The sequence below is a fragment of the Salminus brasiliensis genome, chromosome 17 (genome assembly GCF_030463535.1).
Source record: "Salminus brasiliensis chromosome 17, fSalBra1.hap2, whole genome shotgun sequence".
Classification (NCBI taxonomy): Eukaryota; Metazoa; Chordata; class Actinopteri; order Characiformes; family Bryconidae; genus Salminus; species Salminus brasiliensis.
In genome coordinates, this window is record NC_132894.1 from 7,747,433 (window position 1) to 7,770,872 (window position 23,440).

Genomic DNA, 23,440 nt, shown 5'->3' on the forward strand with positions numbered 1-23,440 from the left:
GTTCTTCTCCAAAGAGGTCCATGGCTGCATTCCAATATGTGTACTTACACCAACCAGCCATAACATTATCAGTACTGACAGATAAAGTGAAAAACATTGATTATCTTCATCTACAGTGGCATCTGTCCAGGGGTGGCTATATCAGGCAGCAAGTGAACAGTCAGTTCTTGAAGGTGGCGTGTTAAGAAAATGTGCAAAAAGAAATATCTAAGCCACTTTGGCATAAGCCAAATTGTGATGGCTAGACGAGTGGGTCAGAACATCTTCAAAACATCAGGCAGACCCTGTGTACTTACCAAACATGGTCCAAGAAAGGACCACCCGTAACCCGGGCACCTAGGGCTCATTGATGCGATCCATGGAGACCCCACTTCACAACTTACAGGACCTAAAGAATCTCCTGCTAACGTCTTGGTGTTAGATACCACAGGATGCCTTCAGAGGTCTTGTGGAGTCCAAGCTTCGAAGGGTCAGTTCTCTTGAAGTAGCACATGGGGGAAATGCTCAACAGTATCGTCTCATGTATAGTCTCATTAGAGTGGTAAGCTAGTGCACAAGAGTTCACACACCAACCAAGCGGCCTATTTAGTGTTCTACAGGTTCTAAGCACCACCTAAGCCTTCTAGTCAAAACACAAACATGCAAACTGGAACACAGCCAAAACAGTCTGTAATGCGTGGCATGAAAACTGAGTCATCATGATGGCGCAGTTTCTGCTTCTACAGTTGGCAACTAAGCAGCCTGTTTTGGTTACCTGTATTCACTGCCGTTCAGAGTCGGGACACAGCCTTCACCCTCTGCATTGACTTTGCCACCTGGGCGCGGTTCTGATGGTGTCAGCAAACTACTGCGGGCCTCCCGCTTTGTATTCAGGACAATGCCAGACATGAGGGATGTAATGGGTAAATTGGGGGCACTGTCTTTACAATCTCATTGCTGCCAATTTTTTGAGCCAATCTCTAAAGCTGTGTGCTCTTTTATTTTACTTTGTCCCCAGGTGAACTTCAGCGTAGACCAGATCCGTGCCATCATGGACATCGTGGCACAAGGGGGACCTGCTCAATATTAGGTTCTAAGCACTACCTAAGCTTTCTAAACTGGAACACAGCCCAAACAGTCGCATGGATTCCTCAAGATGTTCCCCAACAGGCCTCTGAGATTTTGGTCCATGGGGACATGATTGCATCACGCAATTTCTGCAGATTTTTGGAGCACTTTCCTGCATCTCCCACCATTCCTTCACATCCCAAAGGTGTTCTACAGGAAAACCTTCCCCACACCATTACACCACCTCCACCAGCCTGGACTGTTGACACAAGCCAGATTGGATCTATGGATTCATGCTGCTGGCACTAAATTCTCAACCTACCATCTGTGTGTCTCAGCAGACATCGACAGATTTATCAGACCAGGCTACGTTAGGTGCAGCCTCAACTTTCTGTTCTTGGCAGACAGAAGTGGGACCAGGCCTGGTCTTCTGCTGTTGTAGCCCTTCTGCCTCAAGGTTAGAGGTGTTACACATTCTGAGAGGCTTTTCTGCTCACTACAATTGCACAGAGTGGTCAATCTGAGTTAATGTGGCCATTCTGTCACCTAGAACTAGTCTGGCCATTCTCTGCTCGATTCGGTCATCAACAAAGGCTTTCCGTCTGCAGAACTTCTGCTCACTGGATGTGTTTTATTATTATTATTATTATTATTATTATTATTATTATTATTGCAGCATTCCTTGAACCACTTTAGAGACTGTTGTGCTAAAAAAAAACAGCAGATCAGCATTTCTAGAAATATCTAAACCAGCCCGTCTGGCATCCACAACAATGCCTCACTTGAAATCAGATGCGCGTTCACCAGCCTGCTATTTTGCCTCAGAATTAAAACACTCATATTTTCCTGTAATGATGGGCTAATCAGTCAATGTCCTGCACACTAGCAAAGCGTCCTAGTTAGATCACTAGTTTTCACATTGGGACGCGCCTGCCGTCGTCACGTGAGGCTACGTCGGGCGCGCACTCGCTATATATACCTACGCGTTGACGTCAGCGGTCTCTTCCCTGCCTATGCCCCGGTGAGGTGGGCAGTGTAACTTGTGTCTGTTTCTCCACACAGCGAATCCAAGAACATCCGTCAAAATGGTGAGTCCAACGCCAACTTTTTAACATCTTTGAATTCGTACGTCTTCATATCAGAGCGCCGTGTGTCGATTTATGCGCTCAAAGGGCGTCAAATCTGTTATTTTGTGCTGAGACTACAGGCTAGCGGCGGTTCAAAATGGCAGCCCTATTGTGTCTGTTTTACGGCCCTTACCGAGCCTCACAGAAGTCGAGGTTTTATACTTAATATGCTTATTGGAGCTGAGCAAGGTTGTTAAATTTCCTCAACGTTTACATTTTGTCCGTTTAGTGGCGAAAAAAGTGCGTGGCCCGGTTTGCCGGTCGCTGGCTTGTATTCAGGCAATGGCTACTGCTTCGTTAGCTTTCGTGCTAACATGGCTCATGTAGGCAGATGCGATGGAAAAACCTCTTATAAAGGCCCGGGAGTTCCGAATTGATTACTTTTTATGTAGAAGTAGACCCTTTAAGCTTTTATATGGACAATAATGGGGACGTTCAGCCCTGTTTGAGTGTCCTGTGTGGCGTTAAAATGCTCGCCGGCCCGCTAGGCGGCTGGTATGTTACACGTGGCCTGTTACCGGCTGATGTGGCGTAGGTCGAAACCTGCTGTTTGGCTGCTTTCCCTTCTAGCCAGATTATAACGAGGCATCGAAAGGCTTCGTTTTAGAAGCTGCTTCGTCATGATGGCGCAGTTTATGCTTCTACAGCTGGCATAAAGCAGCCTGTTTTGGTTATCTGTATTCACTGCCGTTCAGAGTCGGGACACAGCCTTCACCCTCTGCATTGACTTTGCCACCTGGGCGCGGTTCTGATGGTGTCGACGAACTACTGCGGGCCTCCCGCTTTGTATTCAGGACAATGCCAGACATGAGGGGTGTAATGGGTAAATTGGGGGCACTGTCTTTACAATCCCATTGCTGATCTCTAAAGCTGTGTACTCTGATTTTCTTTGTCCCCAGGTGAACTTCACCGTAGACCAGATCCGTGCCATCATGGACAAAAAGTCCAACATCCGTAACATGTCTGTGATTGCGCACGTCGACCATGGTAAATCCACTTTGACTGACTCGCTGGTGTCAAAGGCTGGTATCATTGCTTCATCCCGTGCAGGAGAAACACGCTTCACTGACACAAGAAAAGATGAGCAGGAGCGCTGCATCACCATCAAGTCCACGTAAGTGCCTCCATCTTAAGCTCCATGTTTGGTTTCACTGTAGTCTGTGAATTGGAAGAGATGCTGCGTTGAGATGATGATTTAGTGATTGTTATTGCTGATCTTTCTACAGTGCCATCTCCATGTTCTACGAGCTGACTGACAACGACTTGGCCTTCATCAAGCAGTGCAAAGATGGTTCTGGCTTTCTGATCAACCTGATTGACTCTCCTGGGCACGTCGACTTCTCCTCGGAGGTGACGGCTGCCCTGCGTGTCACTGATGGAGCCCTGGTGGTGGTTGACTGCGTGTCTGGTGAGTGCAGTGTCTGTCAGAGGTTGATATTAGTGGTTAGGCCCTTTACTGCTGGTCAGGATATTTATGTATTTCCTAGTGACTCACTTTTAATTACACCTGGTTGCTCTCGTTATAGGTGTGTGTGTGCAGACCGAGACTGTGCTGAGACAGGCCATTGGAGAGAGGATCAAGCCAGTGCTGATGATGAACAAGATGGACCGTGCCTTGTTGGAGCTGCAGCTGGAACCTGAGGAGCTGTACCAAACCTTCCAGCGCATTGTGGAGAACGTCAACGTAATCATTTCCACCTACGGAGAGGATGAGAATGGACCAATGGGCAACATCATGGTGAGAACTTAATTGGCTCGGGTCTTTGTCTTGTGGTAGATGTGAATACTTATTTGCCTATTGACTGCTAGGGTGTCAATCATAAGCATTTACTGAGGAGGTATTGCTGCACTTGTGGGTATAGTCAACTGACCAAGCTTATTGGTCTTAAGTGCAGAGAGTTTTTAGAAGTTATATGGCAGGGCATAAACATGACTACTTCCAGTCTGATAGTTACTGGTATGTGACAGTAGTACCAAATATGCAGTTGCATGTTACAGCAGCTGGTGTCCTTAAGTGTGTACTTGTGATCTTGGTGAACTTTGTGCAACCTTGTGATCTCTTTTTCTTTTCTTTTAAGATTGATCCAGTTATCGGAACTGTTGGCTTTGGGTCTGGACTGCACGGGTGGGCCTTCACCCTCAAACAGTTTGCCGAGATGTACGTGATGAAGTTTGCTTCTAAAGGTGATGCCCAGCTGGGACCTGCAGAGCGCTGCAAGAAAGTGGAGGATATGATGAAGAAACTGTGGGGTGACAGGTGAGGCTTTTGTTAATTTTATTTTTTTGTGAGGAGAAGCAGTTGGTGCCATCCACAGTACAGGTTCTGCTTAAATGTATGTTGGGTGACTAATCTTTCCTTTATTGTTTAGGTACTTCGACCCTGCCACTGGTAAATTCAGCAAGTCTCCTAATGGACCTGATGGCAAGAAGCTCCCCAGAACCTTTGCTCAACTTATCCTGGATCCCATCTTCAAGGTGAGTGACTATCCCTTCACGTATTCATTAGTGTTGCGGTAAAGTAGGCCAACAAATGATGACTTTAATTCTTCACTTTGACCTGACTGTCCAGTGATGAAAGACTTTAGTCTGATTTAGGTTCTTCACAGGCCTGTCTTGAGCTTTCCTGGATTAGAAGGCTTTAATCCTAACACTGAATTTCTTCTACCCAGGTTTTTGATGCCATCATGAACTTCAAGAAGGATGAAACTGCCAAGCTGATTGAGAAGTTGGACATCAAGTTGGATGCAGAGGACAAGGAGAAGGAGGGCAAGCCCCTGCTGAAGGCTGTGATGCGTCGCTGGCTGCCAGCTGGAGAGGCCCTGCTTCAGATGATCACCATCCACCTTCCATCTCCTGTCACTGCTCAGAAGTATCGTTGTGAGCTGCTGTACGAAGGACCTGGGGATGATGAGGCTGCCATGGGTATGTTTTGGGTTTGAAGTTTAAGCTGCAGTTTGGGGTTTTTTTTTTTGCTTAATGCCCTTTGTAGGCTTCAGAGGTTTTCATGAGCAATAATCTTTTTAGTTATGGTTTGACATCAGCAAAAGAACTAAACATTTGACCTCACTTTTCAGGTATCAAGAACTGTGACCCTAAAGCTCCCCTTATGATGTACATCTCAAAGATGGTGCCAACAACTGACAAGGGTCGTTTCTATGCCTTTGGTCGTGTCTTCTCTGGCTGTGTGTCCACTGGCCTGAAGGTGCGCATTATGGGACCAAACTACACCCCTGGAAAGAAGGAGGACCTTTACCTTAAGCCCATCCAGAGGTTGGTATAGCCAGGTGGTGGCAAATATTTTAAATGCATTTGAAGTGTTTTAGATGGACTCAAGCTAAGGCTCTAAAGGTGCTATTTTTTCCCCATGTTTTACTAAACGTGACTTGTTTGTATTTCAGGACCATTTTGATGATGGGCCGTTATGTTGAGCCTATTGAGGATGTGCCCTGCGGTAACATCGTGGGTCTGGTAGGAGTGGACCAGTTTCTGGTAAAGACCGGGACCATCACCACCTTTGATCAAGCCCACAACATGCGTGTGATGAAGTTCAGCGTCAGCCCTGTGGTGAGAGTGGCTGTAGAGGCCAAGAACCCAGCTGATCTGCCCAAGCTGGTGGAGGGTCTGAAACGTCTGGCCAAGTCTGACCCTATGGTACAGTGTATCATTGAGGAGTCTGGTGAGCACATCATTGCTGGAGCTGGTGAGCTGCATCTTGAGATCTGCCTGAAGGATCTTGAGGAGGACCATGCCTGCATTCCACTTAAGGTACTGTTGGATCAGAGCTAGCCTGTCATTTGGGATGTACAGCTTAAACTTGAGTAATCTTAACTTTTTTTTTTTTTTTTCTTCAACAGAAATCCGACCCAGTTGTGTCTTACAGAGAGACCGTGTCTGACGAGTCCAAAATCATGTGCCTGTCCAAGTCTCCAAACAAGCATAACCGTCTTTTCATGAAGGCCCGTCCCATGGCTGAAGGCCTGCCCGAAGACATCGACAAGGGTGACGTCACAGCCAGGCAGGAGATGAAGGCCCGTGCCCGTTACCTGGCTGAGAAGTACGAATGGGAGGTAACTGAAGCCCGTAAGATCTGGTGCTTCGGTCCTGATGGAAATGGCCCCAATGTCCTGGTGGATGTGACCAAGGGAGTTCAGTACCTTAATGAGATCAAGGACAGCGTTGTGGCTGGTTTCCAGTGGGCCACCAAGGAGGTAAGCCTTGTGATTATTTAATTGAATGATTTCCCACACTTTCACTTGTGTACTTGTCTAAGACCAACTTTGCCCCCTAGGGTGTGCTGTGTGAGGAGAACATGCGTGGTTGTCGCTTTGACATTCATGATGTTACCCTTCATGCTGATGCCATTCACCGTGGTGGTGGCCAGATCATTCCCACAGCCCGCAGAGTGCTTTATGCCTGCCAGCTCACTGCTGAGCCCAGGCTTCTTGAGCCAGTCTACCTGGTGGAGATCCAGGTGAGTTGAGTTTTTTTTGTTAATTTATTATTATTAATGTTTTTTGCTCAGTTGTGTAGGCCTGTGGTTGATGGTGCTCTTCTTTTTTCAGTGTCCTGAGGCTGTTGTTGGTGGCATCTATGGTGTGCTGAACAGAAAGAGAGGTCTGGTGTTTGAGGAGTCCCAGGTTGCTGGAACTCCCATGTTTGTGGTCAAGGCTTACCTGCCTGTCAACGAGTCTTTCGGTAAGTTTTTGTCCTTGTCCCGTGTCTCTCTTCTCCCCCCCCCCCCAGCTTTAAGAAAGACCAAGTATGTGAATATTGCCCTCAATACCTGTTTGGCTTTCTCTCTAGGTTTCACCGCTGACCTCCGCTCCAACACCTCTGGCCAGGCCTTCCCACAGTGTGTGTTTGACCACTGGCAGGTCCTGCCTGGAGATCCCATGGAGGCAAGCTCCAAGCCATCTCAGATTGTGGCCGACACACGCAAGCGCAAGGGTCTCAAGGAAGGAATTCCAGCTCTGGATAACTACTTGGACAAATTGTAAAGCTCCTGTCCCATTCCTCTCCCTTTCCCCACTCCCCTTCCCTCTTTATCGAGGGACTGGACTGTACAGAACATCACGAGCACTAACGCTTGCCAAAAGTAAAGATGAGATGCGATCAATAAAATAAATTTAAACATTAATAAAGTGGAATAAAAATTGTGTTGCGTGTGGGCTTTTTTTTTTTTTTTTTTACAAATATTTTTTAACTGCTTGAGTTTGGTGCTAGTTTCAATAATTAGTAGCATGTTCTGTGCACACATTTAAGGCTAAATTGAGACTTTTTTCTAGCTTGGTTTTCTTTTCCTAGACTGGTATGAAGTCTTGGCATGCATGTCTGCAAATCTTTAGGAGTTAAGAATTATAGCTATAGTGTACAGGAACTTCAGACTTTGGTGTGGGCAGTACACAGATCCTGAGTTTTGGGGGCAGCAGTCTTGGACTGCTTTGCAATAGCAAAGCACAGTAGGTACAAATCCATCAGTAATTCAGTGTCTCCACACCAGGTGTTTTCAAATTAAACTAAGTGCACAGACTTTAATTGAACATACAGGACATGGACATTATTTACAGCACTTGCACAATGAAAATGAACTTACAGAAGCAGTATACAGATTGGCAAGTAGATTTACATTCAGAAGTTGTGATCAATTTATCTATTCCCAAATAGTTAAAAATGTAGGTGTTCAGTACTTGCTTATACTCAATACTTTACAGACCCTCTCTTTAACAAATGGCATTTAGAGTGAAAGTACTGTGAAATCTGACATTAAGAAAGCAATGCTGGTTCAACAGAAATCATTGTAAACAATGCCTGCATGTTAATTTAGTCAAAATGTAACCTGTAACAGTCTGATCCACACCACTGTAGTGTCTTTCCCCCACCCCTTATCCACAAACATTTTACAATTTTCGGTTGTGTCTGGGTCAAAGTGCATCAGTGCAACTCATTAAAGTGATGAGTATTATCAATCCGTCAAAAGCTGGACCCACTTTAGAACCAAGTGGCAACACGACTAAACTGCCAAACTAAATGGTGTTGCTATAAATAGAACTTTACCATCTTTGCAATGGTCATGCCTGATCTATAGAGTAACTACCAACAGCTGTTGACAGTTTGCTATTTTTGTCAGTGGTTACTAGCTGGTCAAAAATTCAGGCTTACACTATGAGGTGCTACACAAGTAGAAAAACAAACTTGTACCCAAAGCACAACTGGGCACTTTATAGATTGATAGATCATGCTCTGACCATATGGCAAAAAAAAAAAAAAAAAAAAAAAATCATGATCTTCAGTTTGACCAGAGTTCAGAGAATCAGTAATAACGTGTTGAGAAGAAGTCCACACAATTCAAACTAATAGAGAGCCATCATTATGTGTAAAAGATGACCTCTGGAATTTGTCCATCCTCTACAGAAGTGCCATTGTTATTTCCTGCCGCATAACAGAACGTGAAGCAGGTCTTGGTGCCGGTGGCTGGGGCTTCATGGGTGACTTTGCGCATACCCTTGGTACCATAGTGGGAGTCCGGTCCCTGCAGAGGTTGAAAGAGCAAGTGGTTAAGTTTTCAACAATACTAAAGGCCTAACTGATTCAAGATTAAAATCAGCCAATATTAAGTGTCCATGGGTTTGGGATGATGTATATGTATTATCATCTCTAGCACTTGGTTGTGCACCTCCCTGTCCTAATGGTTGCAGGAGTTACTTACATTCCTGTCCGTTTATTTCACCCCGCCCTTAGCCTATCCCAATCCTTATTCCCAAATTGGATCAGCAGGTAAATGACTGAAATAGGCACAAAAGCTGGAACTCCAGTGTGCACCCATAAAATGAACAGGAACTCAAGAGACTGGTGTAGTCCCTACCTAACAAGACTGCTACTGTTGTAATAGAAAGGGACCTACTTTAAAACTAAAAATACAATTTACTATACAACATATACTATGACTTTCATATCCTAGAACAGATACAGCAGTTTACCTTAAGCGTTGCACAGGCAATGTAGTTGACACTGGGGAGTATCTCCACAGGCTCCTTGAACATCACTCTGAAGGTATTTGCTGTGCCATCGCAGCTGAACCCTGTGTCATTCTGTCCCAGGACGGTGTTGCTGTCCGTGTGGATGATCTGTGTAAGGAGATATGTTTTTGGTAAAAGAAACCCTAATCACATTTTACATGTTGAATTATTTAGAATGGACAAACACTACACGGACAAAAGTATTAGGACACCTGCTCAATCAGTTCTCATTTAGTTCCTCTGGATATCAAAGGTATTAAATAGGGTTTATCTTGTACTTCTTGTATCTACTGTCAAGCGGTGGCTTTCTTATAGATTTTGGAGTACTGTTGTGTGGATTTGATTGAATTGTGACAAGAGCGTTAGAAAGGTCAGGGGTTTAAATAATTGGATGGGGCACCATCATTCCAGAGAACATTGTTCCACAGCTCAATGCTGGGGGCTTTATACCACTCTAGCCCACACCTGGAATTAGGCACAAGAGATTCATATTCTACTGGCAGTACTTCTCAACAGACTCTCTGTGTCAGCATTCAGCAAAAGGGGTGTCCACAGATATTTGGACATACAGTGAATCTTACCTGGATGTTGACCTGATAGTCGGTTGGACCATGTATGGAGCCATAGAGCCCAAATCCTACCACAAATATTCTGCGATTCACAGAAAACCTAAAGAGATGATGACAACACTCCCATCAGTATTATTTCCATGTACTCTGTTTATCACTATATGTGCACTCGGTATGATCTGTGACATTAACTGAGGAGTGAGTGTCCATGGTCTTGCACTGCTCTGATTACCGTATGCGATCGCTGGTCCCGCTATATCCCCAGCGGCTCTCCACCTGGCCAAAGCGTGTGATGCTGCACTCCTTCCCCCGTAGACAGCACCGTGGCCTATCAATGAATTCTACGTGAGGTTTGGGGTTGACGGTAAAGTGTAGAAAGAGGCTGACCACCTCCCGGTCTGTGAGTATTCCCGACTGAGCTGGACCTGCTCCCAAAAAAAAAGAAAAAAAGGAGAGTTTAAGCACCAGAGACAGTGTCCATCAGAAAACATCAATTATGTATGCAGTTTGACTGACTGACTGACAATACTGAGAACGGTCATATTTACTTATTCAACACAGCCTAGTCTCAGCTAAAAATTCAAAATACAGTTTAATTATGATGATGATGTTTTTATAAAGCCCCATCTAACCATAAAGGCCTTTTATGCTTTTACTTAAAGTTGTATCTTTGACCACACAATGTTCAGATTAATACATATCAATGCATTAACGCATTTTCCTACTAGAGGAAATAAAGGTAAAAGCAATGCCACAGCAGAATCACTTTTGGTTCCATAAAAATAAAAAAATAAATAAATAAATAAAAGAACCTTTTAAAGGCCTGATAAACCTTTACTTGACGTAAATGATCTCTTCTATCACTCAAAAAAAACATTTGAAACACCTCTGAGAGCATGTTCCCACTTCTTACCTGCAGCAAACTCCTCTATGGTCATCAGTGGAAACCGTATAAGGCCGAGGGCTTTGCCCAGCACTCGCCGCTTGTTCTCTGGGGTGGGCTGCAGCTGCTGCCGTTGGGTCTCGGCCTCTGCCCAACGCACTGCTGCTCCAAACAAACGCACCTCCCGCACCCCTAGCGTGTCCCTCTCCAACACAGCCACCAGAGTGTCTGTGGGGGACAAAAAAATGGGAGTGACGGTCAAAAACCTGAATACATCATTCATTTATTTTCTGTTGGCTGTCTATTTGATAGCAGAATGTTTGTGCGCAGAGTTGTGTTTAGACGCAGAGACGACAATACCAAGGTCAATGTCCGTGAAGCCCTCAGCAGCAAGAGCATCTGCAGTGTTCTTGTCTATATTCTCCAGGCAGAGGCTGGCAAGCTGAGGCTCGTCGAACAGCCGTGCCTGAAATAACAAATGGTGGTTAGTTGCTTCTGTACAGTTTAAGGGAGCAGTCCCCATCCCTGTCCCTGGGGGCCCAATGACCAGGGTTGGGGGCCACTTATTTAAGAGACTTAAATTAAAGGACTTAAAGACCAAATGTTTACAGACATCTGCTTATCCAACATCAAGGGTATTAACAAGTAGTGTGTCCACCGTTTGCTGCAGTAACAGCTTCTACTATTCTGGAAACGCTGTGCACTAAATGTTGGAACATTGCTGTGAGGACTGGATTGCATTTAGCCACAAAAACATTGATGATTTATTCTAGGTCACAAACTCCACTCCAACTTATCCCAAAGATACTGAGTAAAACTCACATCACATCAGAAAACACAGTTCACCTGCTGAACAGACCAGGCTGAATGGCTGTGTACACCCCTCTAAATAATGCTTGGCATCAGTCACTGTGAATTTAGGCTTCTGCGAGGCTGCTGCAGAGCATCCCTTTCGACTGGCAATGCTTTCTAAGACAAGCTGGACAAGCTATTTCTGCACATTCTCTGGCATTACTGTCCAGTTAGGACAATGGTCATGAACACACTTGCACAAAGACAACAAATACACAAAATACAGTTTCTCACACCAGCAGCAAAAATCACAGCCGTCACACCGGCCCTTACCTGGGTGAGCAACATAAAAGCATTGTCGGCTCGCAGGTTTTTCTTCAGAAACTCCACACAGTGTGCCTCCAGCGCAGGCACTGCATACTTTTTCGCAGTGTATAATGTAGTCATTACTGTCTCAGGTCCAATCTGCACCTCATCAGAGTATAGAAATCTGCATGGGAAGGGAGGCAAAAGTGACATGTGAAATGCTCTGGTCTAGACAAACATAAGATATAGGAATCAGACAGCCTTATTAATATGAATGCCTTATTAATATTATAATGTTGTCTAATGCCAAATGCATTCATTATACCCGGCCTAGACCTTCATGCAGGGCATTTTAATGCAAAATAGCACCTAAAGAAGAGGTGCAGATTCACTGGTGGTTTTCAAAAGGGGCTGTTTATAGTTTTATCTGTTATGTAGGTGTGATCCCTGGTTTATAATACTACAACACCACAATTACTGCATGAAGCAGCATGGACATAAACAGCCCTTAATCGCTCAGTCTGTAGCTTCAGCCAAAACACAACTACAAGCTGCATACAGCCACGTACACACCAAATGTCATGCAGGTTCACAACAAGGACACTCCAAGGGCATTTAAACACACACACAGGCCACTGTGGTTAACTAACAGAGGCCACTAGTGCCCCAACGAAGCGTTTAGACCCATGTTCTTACTTGAGGAGAGCCAAAAAGGCAGCCGGTTCCACATCTGGCAGCTCAATTTCTGTTGATGTTGTGGCCATGCCTCCGTTGAACATGGCGTCGAACACAGCGCTCCCAACGGCGAGAGCAAATCTGCGGAGAGAGGGAGAGAGGGAGAGAGGGAGAGAGGGGGAGAGGGAGAGAAAAGGAGGAGCAGAGTGTAAACGAAGAGGGAAATGGTAGTTTCAAGTGGTGGAAATCGTGTCAGACATGACATGATCGCATTAGCCTACGTCTGCGTCTACCAAGAGTCAACAGGGGACGTGGAAGCTGAGGGCGAACAACAACAGCAGCTCCTCGGCTTCACCATTTAACCATAACATGTAGCTATTCACTTGTGGACACTTCTCAGCCCCCGAATATCACGCACTTTAGCTTGTGTTGCGTTTATTTTAGCAAGACAGAAACCTCAAAATCAGACCCTCCTTTCATAAAGTTACTGCATTATCTTTCCTAACGTTACCTTACCTGTGTGCAGGAATGCGCTGCACTCCCATCCCCTTCCCCACCAAAAAATGGACGTCGCTTAGCACCTCGTTGTTAAACAGAAACGCGAACCTTTCTTTCACCGTGCTTTTCGTCGCCTGCCAGTTGTAAACGGGCTCCCGGTAGACTAGCACGGAGGCCGGGCTGCCGGGCAGCGAGGAAGAGATGGCGGCCGTGTCCGCCGAGCAAGCCGACGAAGCAGCCGTCATGTTGGACGCGGAGCTTCCAGGAGCTTCACCGCTTGCCCCCGCTGCTACCGCCGCCGCCGCCACCGCCACCACCGCCGCCGCCGCCGCAGAGGCGCTCTGGCTGGCAGCTTGCCGAGCTTGGTGCTGCGCGCTCGGTGTGGCCCTCACCGCGACATCGCTGTCCAGGCCTGGCTGGGGGTTAGTGCTCCCCGCGGTTCTGTTGAGCCCTCCGGCGGCGGCCGCAGACCCCGCGTTGCCCGCCGGGGCCGAGTGGACTCCGTTGCTCGCTTGGGCGTTGCCCAGCGGGCCCGGGTTAGACAGGTTTAGACACGAGGAACGGCTGTTGCTCTCACCCGCAGCCATCTTGGATGGAGAGCACTGCAGGCTTTGCTGGAATAAACATGCACAACAGCGCATAGCCAGAAATGCTGGCCAAAAGTGACTGGTCTTTCCCCGAGAGAGGGTGGAGAGATGGGGCTTTAGGTGGCCGGGACCTCAACATCTTCCATGACAGATGAAATTGTCCAGGACGCCCTCGTGTCTTTGTACATTTCTGGACCCTTTCTATCTCGCCCTGCTTTGTTTACAGTTGCAGCCGCCCCCACTTAATGTAGGCAGCAGGGTCATACATGTCCAGTGCTGCATCCATTATAGCTGTCAACACGATGATGATGATGATTATTATAATAATAATAATAATACTAATAATAATAATAATAATGATGATTTTACTATGCTATAGCAGCTGAAGCAGGGTTTTGTGCTGCTGCTGCTGCTGCTGTGGTAGAGCACACTTGACCTCTCTCTTTTTATGGACACAAGCATCTGTACCCCCTTATTAAGTCTTAATAAGACCTTTCTTACTAACTCTGTGACCATCCAATAAAGCATGGCTTATGGACTACGTTCCTACACAAAATACAAATGGCCATTTTTTTAAGTGCAAGGAAACCTGACATGACTAAAAGCAATGTGCTTTGATTAGACATAAGGGGCCACTATTACCAGCATACATCAAGACCACACCACGAGGCCACCTCATAGCGTTAGCTTTGCAAGCCAGGCATTGCTCACAGTCGGGCTTGACCCTCGAATCCACAAGAGAGCCAGAAGGTTTGTTTACACGTGACTTCAAAATGAAGTTCTGAATGGGAGACCGAAACCAGCACAAAGACCACAGCTTCCAGCAAGCGATCATGAAGATACCACAGTATGTCCAGTAATGGGACGTAGAATCAATTTAGCTACATTTCAAGGTTCAGGTCAGGCGAACACACCAAAAACACACCTAATCACTCATTTCCAGAAAGGTTATTTAAAGGGTAACACTGAACGCCCGACAGCACGTGTACAGGCTACTTGTACTGTTAAGCTGATAACAACAGGCTTACTGGTGAGTTTAAAAACAAAACCACGTACCATAATTATTCCTTTCAAAACTCTGTGGGCTATCTGCTGCTGATCCACTTTGCGTAAAACTGATACAGCGTTGAATGAAAAGGGGAATCGTAAGAAGTCGCTGCACCGCCTCCTCGGGCTAAACAACCAATGAGATGCCGTAGATTCAGCCTGGCGTACGGCGACGTCCAATCAGCGTTCAGAACGCGCCATACGTTTCAATACTCTTGTTGTTTTTGAGGACGCAGCAACTCCGGTAGGCTAAAGTCGATATAGCTACAGCTAGCAAGCTAGAAAACGCATTAAATGGTGTTTGAAAATAACTGTTCATTTAAGTAGATATTTCATTTTTTAAAACAGTAATTTACTGCCGTGCTTCCGTACCGCTAGCTAGCTATGTCTGTCGTGAACTGAATCAAGTCTACAGGGCAGCTAAGAGAATAGCTGGCTACCTAGCTAGCATAGCTAGCCAGTTAGCTAGCTAGCTAGCAAGCTATCGGTAATAATAGGTAGGTTGTGCTGTGCTGTGCTAGCAAATGCTAGCTGAAGGTGCAAGTGATACAATCTCACAGCATTTTCAGCATTTAAATAGTTATCCTATTTAAATATTAGCTAAATAACCATGCTCTCACGCTTTAGTCCGGTTAGTCGTAGAGTTTGAAAGTTAGTAGACTTGCGTTACCCGTTAGCTGAAATGGCAAGCCAGGTCAGCTGGTTGGCGAGATAGCAGTAGGAAGGAGCTTCTTGTTTTGGGTACTGAGACATAAGTGGTGTTTCTTTTGAATTTAGATAATTAGCTAGCTCTCATTCTAAACGTGTGGTTGGTTAGTGCCATCACTACTGGATGAAGTCTTTAAGACTTGTAGCTAAGACCAGGTTGTACTTTTTAATGATGTTAATTTTGAAATATGCTCATTTCAGAATCCACGATGGGAGGAGTGAAACAGGAGCAGAGTGAAGCCCCAGCATCGAAGAGTTCCAGTCATACAGACTCCACTCAGGAAGAAGTAAGATTATGTTCAGAGCCCTAAACATTTTAAAGGTAGATAGCTAAATAACATTATGTGGGTTCGATTCCTGGGCTTGACAAGCTGCCACTGTTGGGCCCTTAAGCAAGGCCCTTTACCCTCTCTGCTCCCCGGGCGCTGGAGTTGGCTGCCCACCGCTCTGGGTGTGTGTGAGTGCTCACTGCCCCTAGTTCACTAGTGTGTGTGTGTGTGTTCACTACCACAGATGGGTTAAATGCGGAGGACACATTTCACTGTACAGTGACAAATACGTGCACCTTTACCTTTTACCTTTATAATATCTAGAGACATGAAACGTTCTCTTGATTTAAGCAAATCAAACCATGTTTAATGTCATGTCACACTACTCAGGTGTAGAGGTGAGTGAAAAACATAGGTGCATCATCAATCATGGTAGTAAAAAAAGAACACTGAAATACGGACTATTTATACCTTACCTTATAGTGTACATATACCATACACACAAGTAAGCAATTAAACACAGTTTTGATATCATCTGAAATGTTTACATGACTATTTACAAAAGACACTGGATAGGATAGGAAATAAAGCATTCCCTCAATTTAAAAAAATGGGCCTTCCCTTTTAATTAGAAGGAATGGTTTGTTAAATGAAGGGAATTATTTATTGAGTGGAGGGAACAGTTTATGTCTATAAATACTATTTTTATACCTTAAAACTTTAAGGGCCCCATAATTTTGAGAAAGCTTGTGCTCTATATAAGCGGGTTATCTTGTATAATGTATTTTTCAGGTTTATACTTGCAGATGTTTGCAGATAGACATTTTGCTTTTATTTCTTCTATGCTCCACAAATGTAATCTGTACAGAACATACTTTCACTCACTGCACAGCCTGTGAAGAAGCGTGGCTGGCCCAAGGGTAAGAAGAGAAAGAAGGTATTACCCAATGGTCCCAAGGCGCCAGTGACCGGGTATGTACGTTTCCTGAATGAACGACGGGAACAGATTCGAGCCTTGCACCCTGACCTGCCTTTCCCTGAAATCACCAAGAGACTTGGGGCAGAATGGAGTCGCCTCGCCCCTCATGATAAACAGGTACCTTTGCTTTTGATGTAGATGTCTTAGTCTGTTGCAAGTCAAGTGTATGTAATTCTATATTCTCTTGAGCATGCAGTGTATTTCTTTGATTCCAGCGCTACCTGGATGAAGCAGAGCGAGAAAAAATGCAATATGCACGAGAACTAAGAGAGTATCAGAAGAGTGAAGCATACCAGCTCACAAATGCCAAAATACAGGACAAAAGAATTAAAAAAGGTCAGAGTAATTTCTTAGTTGTTTTATACTGTTTTCTAGGAGGATTTGTTTTCATGGATTATAAGGCATGTAATGATGCATCATGGAACCGTGCTGTTTTAGGCTAACTCTTACCCGTTCCATTTCAAACTTTTCAATGAAACCAGGCTTGTTTTGTTTTTGCTTTTTGGCAGAAGAGTTACCGTCTGTTATCATCAATGCCAATAGTTCAGGGTCGGCCACTTTCAAAGTAAGTAAAACCTCAAGTAAAATCTTCAAAAATGAGTTTTCTTCTTTCATACACAGTAAATCACCAAGACTTGTACTATTACAGCATGAACCATTTAAATTATTCTGCTCTCCAGAGTTCAGACCTCTCCAACAGATTTGACGTGCCTATTTTTACTGAGGAGTTCCTGGATCAGAACAAAGGTTTGTGAGTAATAAGATGTGAAACAGTTGACAATTTTCATTAAGCTTTTTATTAAGTGAGTCATTGTCTTGCAGCACGAGAGGCAGAGCTTCGGCGGCTGCGGAAGGCTAACATGGACTTTGAGGAGCAGAACGCTGTCTTGCAGAAGCACATAGCTGACATGTTTAGTGCCAAGGAGAGATTAGAGGCCGAACTTGGTCAGGATGAGCTCCGCACACAAGCTTTGCACCGCCGCCTGCAAGCTATTAAACAGACACTGGTCAGCAGTCTGGCCTCGGTGCCCCTGCCAGGTCAGTAGCACACAGTTGGCTTTTTTTTTTTTTTCTTTTCTTTCCTTTGTGCAGGTGTGGTGATGGCAAGTGATGTGTGCATTTTCATTTGCACTGCAAATGCTTATGCCTAAGAACTGAATAAAGACTGTTCTTTCATGTAATCATTTTTCATTTTTGTTATTTAACTAGTCTCTTACATCAGTTTCTGCGTATATTCTATCCTCCACATCATACCTTCAGTGTTAGCCTGGTGTTCATATGTAGAGTTTAAGACATGCAGGGACAGGTTTGTATACGGTCAAATGACAGTCTTATTTCTGTGTTTAGGTACAGGTGAGACGCCCTCGGTTGGAACTCTCGACTCTTACCTGAGCCGTTTGAGCAATGCCTTAGAGAGCAGTCCTCATGAGCACCGGGCCCTACTTCTCAAGCTTCAAGAGCTTTTGGCTCACTTGGATAGGTAACTGTCCTACAGCTTCATCACAGTTGACCTCTCGAGTAGACGTCACTGATCATAGCTTTGTAGTAAGAATGTATTATGGGTGTCCTGATAAACCATGCATTGGTGCAAAATTGTTTCTTCAGTGTCATTTTTGTCATTTCCATTTTTCAGTGAGAAACTTTGAGAACTAGCTGGAGGGCAGCTGTGCAGGTCAGCGTGTTCACAACAGCAGTCTGAACATGCCAGGAGGGCAGTTTCAGCCCAGTAACCGAGAGAAAATCTCTGCCTTACAGGGTGTAGCTACGGTGCCTGAAGATTTAACTGGAGACGTTTTAAAATGTCTTTTTGCTTTGTTTTTTATATATATCATTTTTGTTCCCTCAAAGTGAAACAGTAATAATGTACATGCTTTTTTGTGTATTATGCTCCATTGGCTGTTGATAGTGCATGCTCTGAATTAGGTTAACTATTCTTTACTCTTCAGATTTGCTATAGATTTGTAAAGTGGTTTGCCTAATTTATCCAAACATATATTTTTAAAATAACAATGTTCTCATTCCAGAAATGTAGGTGCATTTCTTTGCTAATTATTAATATGAAATTGAGTTTCTGAATTTTTGTAAAGTCAGGTAAATTATTACACTGAAGTTTACTTTCTGATTTAAGAATTTTACAATTATGTATTGTAATTGTATATTTGAATGGAAATATGTTCCCATAGGTACTGAGAGATTGCATCAGGGAATGTTTCAGTGTGACAGTAGATGAAATGTAGAAAAAAGACATAAATAAAACCTTTTCTCATTTTGATGGGTTTTTACTCAATGTGTAAGGTTTGACTGTTGCTGTATATAAAAATAGGGGTATTAAAATGTGTATGCATGCTGTCTTGCATGTAGACACGTATTGTAATATGTATTTTAATCATATGTGTATAGTGTTATTCACAGTGTTTTAGCTAGTATGGAAATTATACATAAAAAGTCTAGGTGTTGTTTTTTTTATGTAGTTCTGCAGCACCTAGCACTTTTCAGTTATTGAGCACTTGACTTGAGTTTAGTCAGTATTTTCCCAGCAGCAAAAACCCCATACTGTGCAGTTCTGTGGTCTTTGGCCACATCTTGCAGTTTTCAGATTGGCTGTAACGTGTGTAATAGTTTGTGGAGTTTATATCCAGAAGGGGGAGGCATTGGGCCATTCCACTGTACATCATCATATTACCTTTTTGCACTGATAGGATGTGTTAACACTCTGGTATGGTTGCAGGATATAAACGCAAAGAACAGAGACAACATAAATATAATCAGACAGTAAGGCTATTAAGGTCTATAACCGTAGTGATAAAAAAAAAATAACAATAGTAATAATAAATACTGATTATATCAATTGTATAGCACTTTACAATGCAACTAAGATTCTTTACAAAACAAGTACAATACAAACAAGTAGAAATAAAAGAATAACGTTATTATTATTATTGATGTTTTTGTTATTAATAGAGAAATATTATTCTGTGTATGTATGCCTTTAAATTACATTACTATCTGTAATTTAAGGTTATAAGGACTAATTTAATTATCATATTATATTATTATCATTTTAAGAAATGAATGAAATGGAGGTACAGGTTTTAGTAACGCGCAGAGGGAGGTCACGTGATCGCGGCACCGCTCGCGCCCGGATTTTTTCGCCAGTGACGTCACGGTAGTAACGTTCGCCCCACTCGTAACGGCCGCGCTGAACAAGATGGCCGAGCGTCGGCAAAGCAGAGGACGATAAGACTGTACGATTAAGCCAGTTTATAGACGGAGAACAGACGCGTATAGCTTATAGCTCCGAACCAGCGCCATTTAAGCTGCAAGGAAAATCAATTCTCTCTGTTATTACAGGTGTATGTGTGTGCATGTAGGGCTTATTCCGACAGAAAGCCAGGAGGGTGGTCCCCAGCATCACTCATCACTCCTCTCATAAACCGTAACGGTAACAATACAACCAGCCTCACTCTTACACCTGGAGACACACGGGGACGAAGGTAAACGGCGGGCAGCAGCTTATAACCGCAGACAGAGATGTCACTGCTGTGTGTTGGAGGTAAGTGAGCGTTTTCACGGGCGCTGAGGGGAGATGTGTGAGCCTGGATTTGAGCACCAGCTGCTGGCTGTCATTTCTGGGGCGACCCCTGTGTGCTGTCGTTTCGTGTTTTAGTGCTATAAATGTTGAGAAGACGTAAATGTAGATAGCTAATTTACTAAAATGTAGTTAGATATCTAGCTAATCAGCTAATGTAGGGCTGAACGGACTCGGTGTGTTGTTATTTTAATGGTAAATTGGATTTAAGCCCTGCTGTGGGGAACCACGACCAATTAAGAGGCACTTTCCTGGGTTTATAGTCATTGATTTTTATTATAATCTTTATTTTTTTGTCTAAAAACTTTAGGAGAAGATGGTAGGTGATCAGCAGAGGGAAAACGAGTCATATCTCTCTGTTTTAGTGGCTTTATAGTCGCAGGGGCGTGTTCCCACGATGCTGCCCATTTTGGACATAGCGAATAACACAGCATATGCTTTTTAAAAAGCACAGATTTACTCAGTTTATTAAACCTACAGTAATATTTAAATACTTTAAAAAAAAATAATGAAATTAAATTTATAGCATATTTTATATATGGTAGAAAATTTACATAAATACAGCCTGGTTTTCTCAAAAAGGCTCAAAATCTAAAGCTACATGAGACTGGAAACCAGTGGGGTTTTTGTTTTTCATGAAAGTGGCCAGTATCACAAATGTGTGACCAGATATGACTGCTTAGTCTAAGAGGTGGGTGAAAATGAAACTGCTGCCACAGGCTCTGGTGAAATCAGCATCATCTTTGCCACATTTGACTTTTGACGTTTCATTTTGTCCTAAGCAGTTGAGTTTGGTTCTGGCTTTGGCTGCTGGTGTTCAGTCTACGTATGGCCTGAAAGTTTATGTAAGTGGGTCATCCCTTGCCCACCTTAATTGCCCAGCTTTCACACACAGAGATGGTAAGAGTGCTGCTGAGAATTCCTTGCACCTTGTATTACATATGCATGCGCACCCACATCGCTGCTTCATGCCCATGACTTGTCTGCCACCAATCTGGAATGAAGCGGGCACAGCTTCCACCGCTAACGTCCAAGAACGACAGTGGGTGTGTGGGTGTGTGTCAGAGAGCTTGGATAGATTCTTGGCAGTTGCTTTAATAACCTGGACAGATGCACAGTTAGACTTGAGTGGTCCATTGGATGGTCTTGCATGTTCTTTCGTAACCATTTCACTTTTCGTTCTTGGGCTGTATAGAATTTTTCTGATTTCGTATTTTCCAGGATCTGGATTGGAATTAGGACTTTCATTAGGAAAAAAGTGACTTCTGCATGTAGATGTTTGGGGAAAACAGTAAATGCAGGACACAGCAAGACTGTATCAGCATAAGCAGATAAGAGATATTATAGTTGAGCTGCTGTGCGTAAACCTCTCATTACACAGAAGAAAGGGCATTTGAGAGTTCAGTGGTGTAAAAGCTCTGGTGTACTCTCGTCTACATAGATTTGGGAACAAAAACCTTATCTAGTGTATTCTCTAAAAGTGGGAGAATGCATTTGTGGTGCATACCAAGAAAACAGGACAGGCCTGGGTGTTTCACCCAAACGCTAAAAGGGTTCGGTGGAACTGTAAAGCTGTAGGGGGCAATTTTGGGTTTGGGTCCATACATCCCCTTAGGGGGAAGGGTCACTCCAAATCAATACAGAGTCATCCTAATAGGATTGGTTCAGTTCAGTTCAAACGTATTTGTATAGCGCTTTTCACAACAGGCATTGTCACAAAACACCTGAGCCTCAATTGAGCAAGTGCTCCAATACTGGATGACAATACCTCCATTTCCAGGGCACAAGGGCTTATTGGATAGACAGCACTGTCCACCACCATCATCACAACACCAATCTGGTGAATATCTTGAGGGAACAAACACTTTCTTCTGAAGATTGTTGTTCCATCCCTCCAGTAGAGCTCCAGAGAGGGGTATGCCTAGAATTTAATATGCCAATGTTCTGGTGGGCTAACACCTTCTTTCTGGATACACATCGACGTGATTTATCAGGTAGTAGTGCGCATATCCAGGTGCATTCCCATAGTGTCTCTACCATTTACTAAATCTGGAGTGGCTGAACTTGATCTCCGGCCTTTCTACACCTCTCTACACACTGGGAAAATAATAGTAGAAGGAAAACGGAGGAGACGTGTAAGTGTTTTATTAGAGGCGTCCCTCTGATATACTAATCTGATCCGAACTGGATTATTTAACAACATTAAGCCACATCTTGTTATTTCGCCCTGTAGTTGTCAGCATGGTCAGCTGTCCTGCAAGTCACAATGATTCAGAATAGCAGAGGACTGGTTTTTGGCTCAGAGCGGGCTCATAGAAAACCTCTCATGATTATAATTTATAATATTCCTCTCATTAGCTGGTGATTTCTCCTCCCCTCTCCCTTGAGGGGCTGTTTGTTCAACCCTGTACAGTCAGTTTTGGGGTTTGTGCTGAAGGTGTGTTTTAATGGGAGCTCCCTCTGCCCCCTCCCCATCTCTGCCCCGCTGAAGCTTGTGTGTTATTTTTAGCGGCGGCGCCCACAGATTAACTGGAGCGCGAGCGGAAGACACGGAGAGGGAGTGCACGTGCACGGAAGCCACGTGGAGGGGCGGGCGGGGGGTCCCTGGAGGATGAGGAGGATCTGGAGCCTGTCATGATGAACGACGGTTCTTTAAGTGACTTTCTTCAAGCCTAAAGAGTTGAATCAGAGATTACGGTGCTTAATGTCTAATCACTGGTTATACAATGGTTCTAATGCCAGAGGTAGGAAGGAGCCTAAGCACAAGCACGAATAATGAGTCAAGTAGGAGTAGAAAAAAAAATAGCAGGTCCAAAAACCTCTTTCTAAAATGCTGAGGTCCCTGTAGATCATATTGGAGCTTCTTAGCACATCTAGTATCTATCCAACATGGAACTGAAGGTGGCGTTCTGTTGTTTTTGAGATACTTTTGGTCTACAATAAAAAGCTGAATCTCAAAGTTTAGTGGGATGAGCAACAGCAAAGCATTCTTCAGTGTTCTTTTACCAACCATGATTTTAAAGTTTTAATCTGTAACCACCTCCACTCAGCCTGCAACTGTTAAACACAATTTCGGTTGGTTTTAATTACGTCTTAATTTGGTTTAATCATTTAGATTAACATTAATATTATTAGCTTGTTTTTTGTTTTGCTTTTTTGCTTTGTGTTAAAGTCTCATATCATTTCACTTATTGTTTTTGTGATATTTTATTACTTTTACTAAGTAATAAAAAAGTTTTAAAAAATGTACTGTACAAAGTTATGTAAAAGTAATGTAAGTGTTACTCTTTTAAATTGTTTTCTATTAAAATTTCTCCTTTTAGCTACTTTTGTTACATAAGTATTTTT

At 43.8% G+C, this 23,440-nt stretch overlaps 4 protein-coding genes and 1 non-coding gene across 11 annotated transcripts in view; 4 read left to right on the forward strand and 1 right to left on the reverse strand.

Annotated features, from left to right (window-relative positions):
* The first annotated feature begins 2,045 nt into the window (after positions 1-2,045).
* LOC140537752 (elongation factor 2b-like) lies at positions 2,046-7,330 on the forward strand. Its single transcript, XM_072659981.1, has 13 exons — positions 2,046-2,135; positions 3,074-3,288; positions 3,401-3,582; positions 3,701-3,912; positions 4,253-4,431; positions 4,544-4,649; positions 4,844-5,096; positions 5,249-5,444; positions 5,573-5,939; positions 6,029-6,382; positions 6,463-6,645; positions 6,737-6,869; positions 6,978-7,330. Exons 1-13 carry the CDS (start codon positions 2,133-2,135, stop codon positions 7,169-7,171), a joined length of 2,577 nt encoding a protein of 858 aa, XP_072516082.1. The 5' UTR covers positions 2,046-2,132; the 3' UTR covers positions 7,172-7,330.
* On the forward strand, positions 4,701-4,766 carry LOC140538633 (small nucleolar RNA SNORD37). Its single transcript, XR_011977794.1, has one exon. It is a non-coding gene; the product is annotated as a small nucleolar RNA SNORD37 (small nucleolar RNA).
* Positions 7,331-7,677: 347 nt separating the features above from the next.
* Positions 7,678-13,885, reverse strand: btbd2a (BTB (POZ) domain containing 2a). Of its 4 annotated transcripts, none has more exons than XM_072660130.1 (9): positions 12,932-13,885; positions 12,437-12,556; positions 11,768-11,924; positions 11,003-11,108; positions 10,673-10,870; positions 9,992-10,187; positions 9,772-9,859; positions 9,152-9,298; positions 7,678-8,703 (listed from the first exon to the last, which is right to left on the reverse strand). In XM_072660130.1, the coding sequence occupies exons 1-9, from the start codon at positions 13,552-13,554 to the stop codon at positions 8,542-8,544; spliced, it is 1,797 nt and encodes a 598-aa protein (XP_072516231.1). In that variant the 5' UTR covers positions 13,555-13,885; the 3' UTR covers positions 7,678-8,541. The 4 variants fall into 4 exon arrangements, with proteins under 4 accessions (XP_072516231.1, XP_072516233.1, XP_072516232.1 ...); XM_072660132.1 differs by having other exon boundaries at positions 13,022-13,883; XM_072660131.1 differs by having other exon boundaries at positions 9,992-10,184; positions 12,932-13,882.
* An 876-nt stretch (positions 13,886-14,761) lies between these two features.
* Positions 14,762-18,785, forward strand: hmg20b (high mobility group 20B). Of its 4 annotated transcripts, none has more exons than XM_072660135.1 (9): positions 14,762-14,791; positions 15,457-15,542; positions 16,393-16,620; positions 16,719-16,839; positions 17,013-17,068; positions 17,184-17,250; positions 17,326-17,541; positions 17,851-17,983; positions 18,137-18,785. In XM_072660135.1, the coding sequence occupies exons 2-9, from the start codon at positions 15,465-15,467 to the stop codon at positions 18,147-18,149; spliced, it is 912 nt and encodes a 303-aa protein (XP_072516236.1). In that variant the 5' UTR covers positions 14,762-14,791; positions 15,457-15,464; the 3' UTR covers positions 18,150-18,785. The 4 variants fall into 4 exon arrangements, with proteins under 4 accessions (XP_072516236.1, XP_072516235.1, XP_072516238.1 ...); XM_072660134.1 differs by lacking the exon at positions 14,762-14,791 and adding an exon at positions 14,801-15,044; XM_072660137.1 differs by lacking the exon at positions 14,762-14,791 and adding an exon at positions 14,801-15,044 and having other exon boundaries at positions 16,417-16,620.
* An 887-nt stretch (positions 18,786-19,672) lies between these two features.
* unc13a (unc-13 homolog A (C. elegans)) overlaps positions 19,673-23,440 on the forward strand; it is a 45,514-nt gene continuing 41,746 nt past the window's right edge. The window contains exon 1 of the mRNA XM_072661053.1: positions 19,673-20,056. Coding sequence (XP_072517154.1) covers positions 20,035-20,056 — 22 coding nt within the window. The 5' untranslated portion in view covers positions 19,673-20,034. The remainder of the gene's footprint in view (positions 20,057-23,440) is intronic.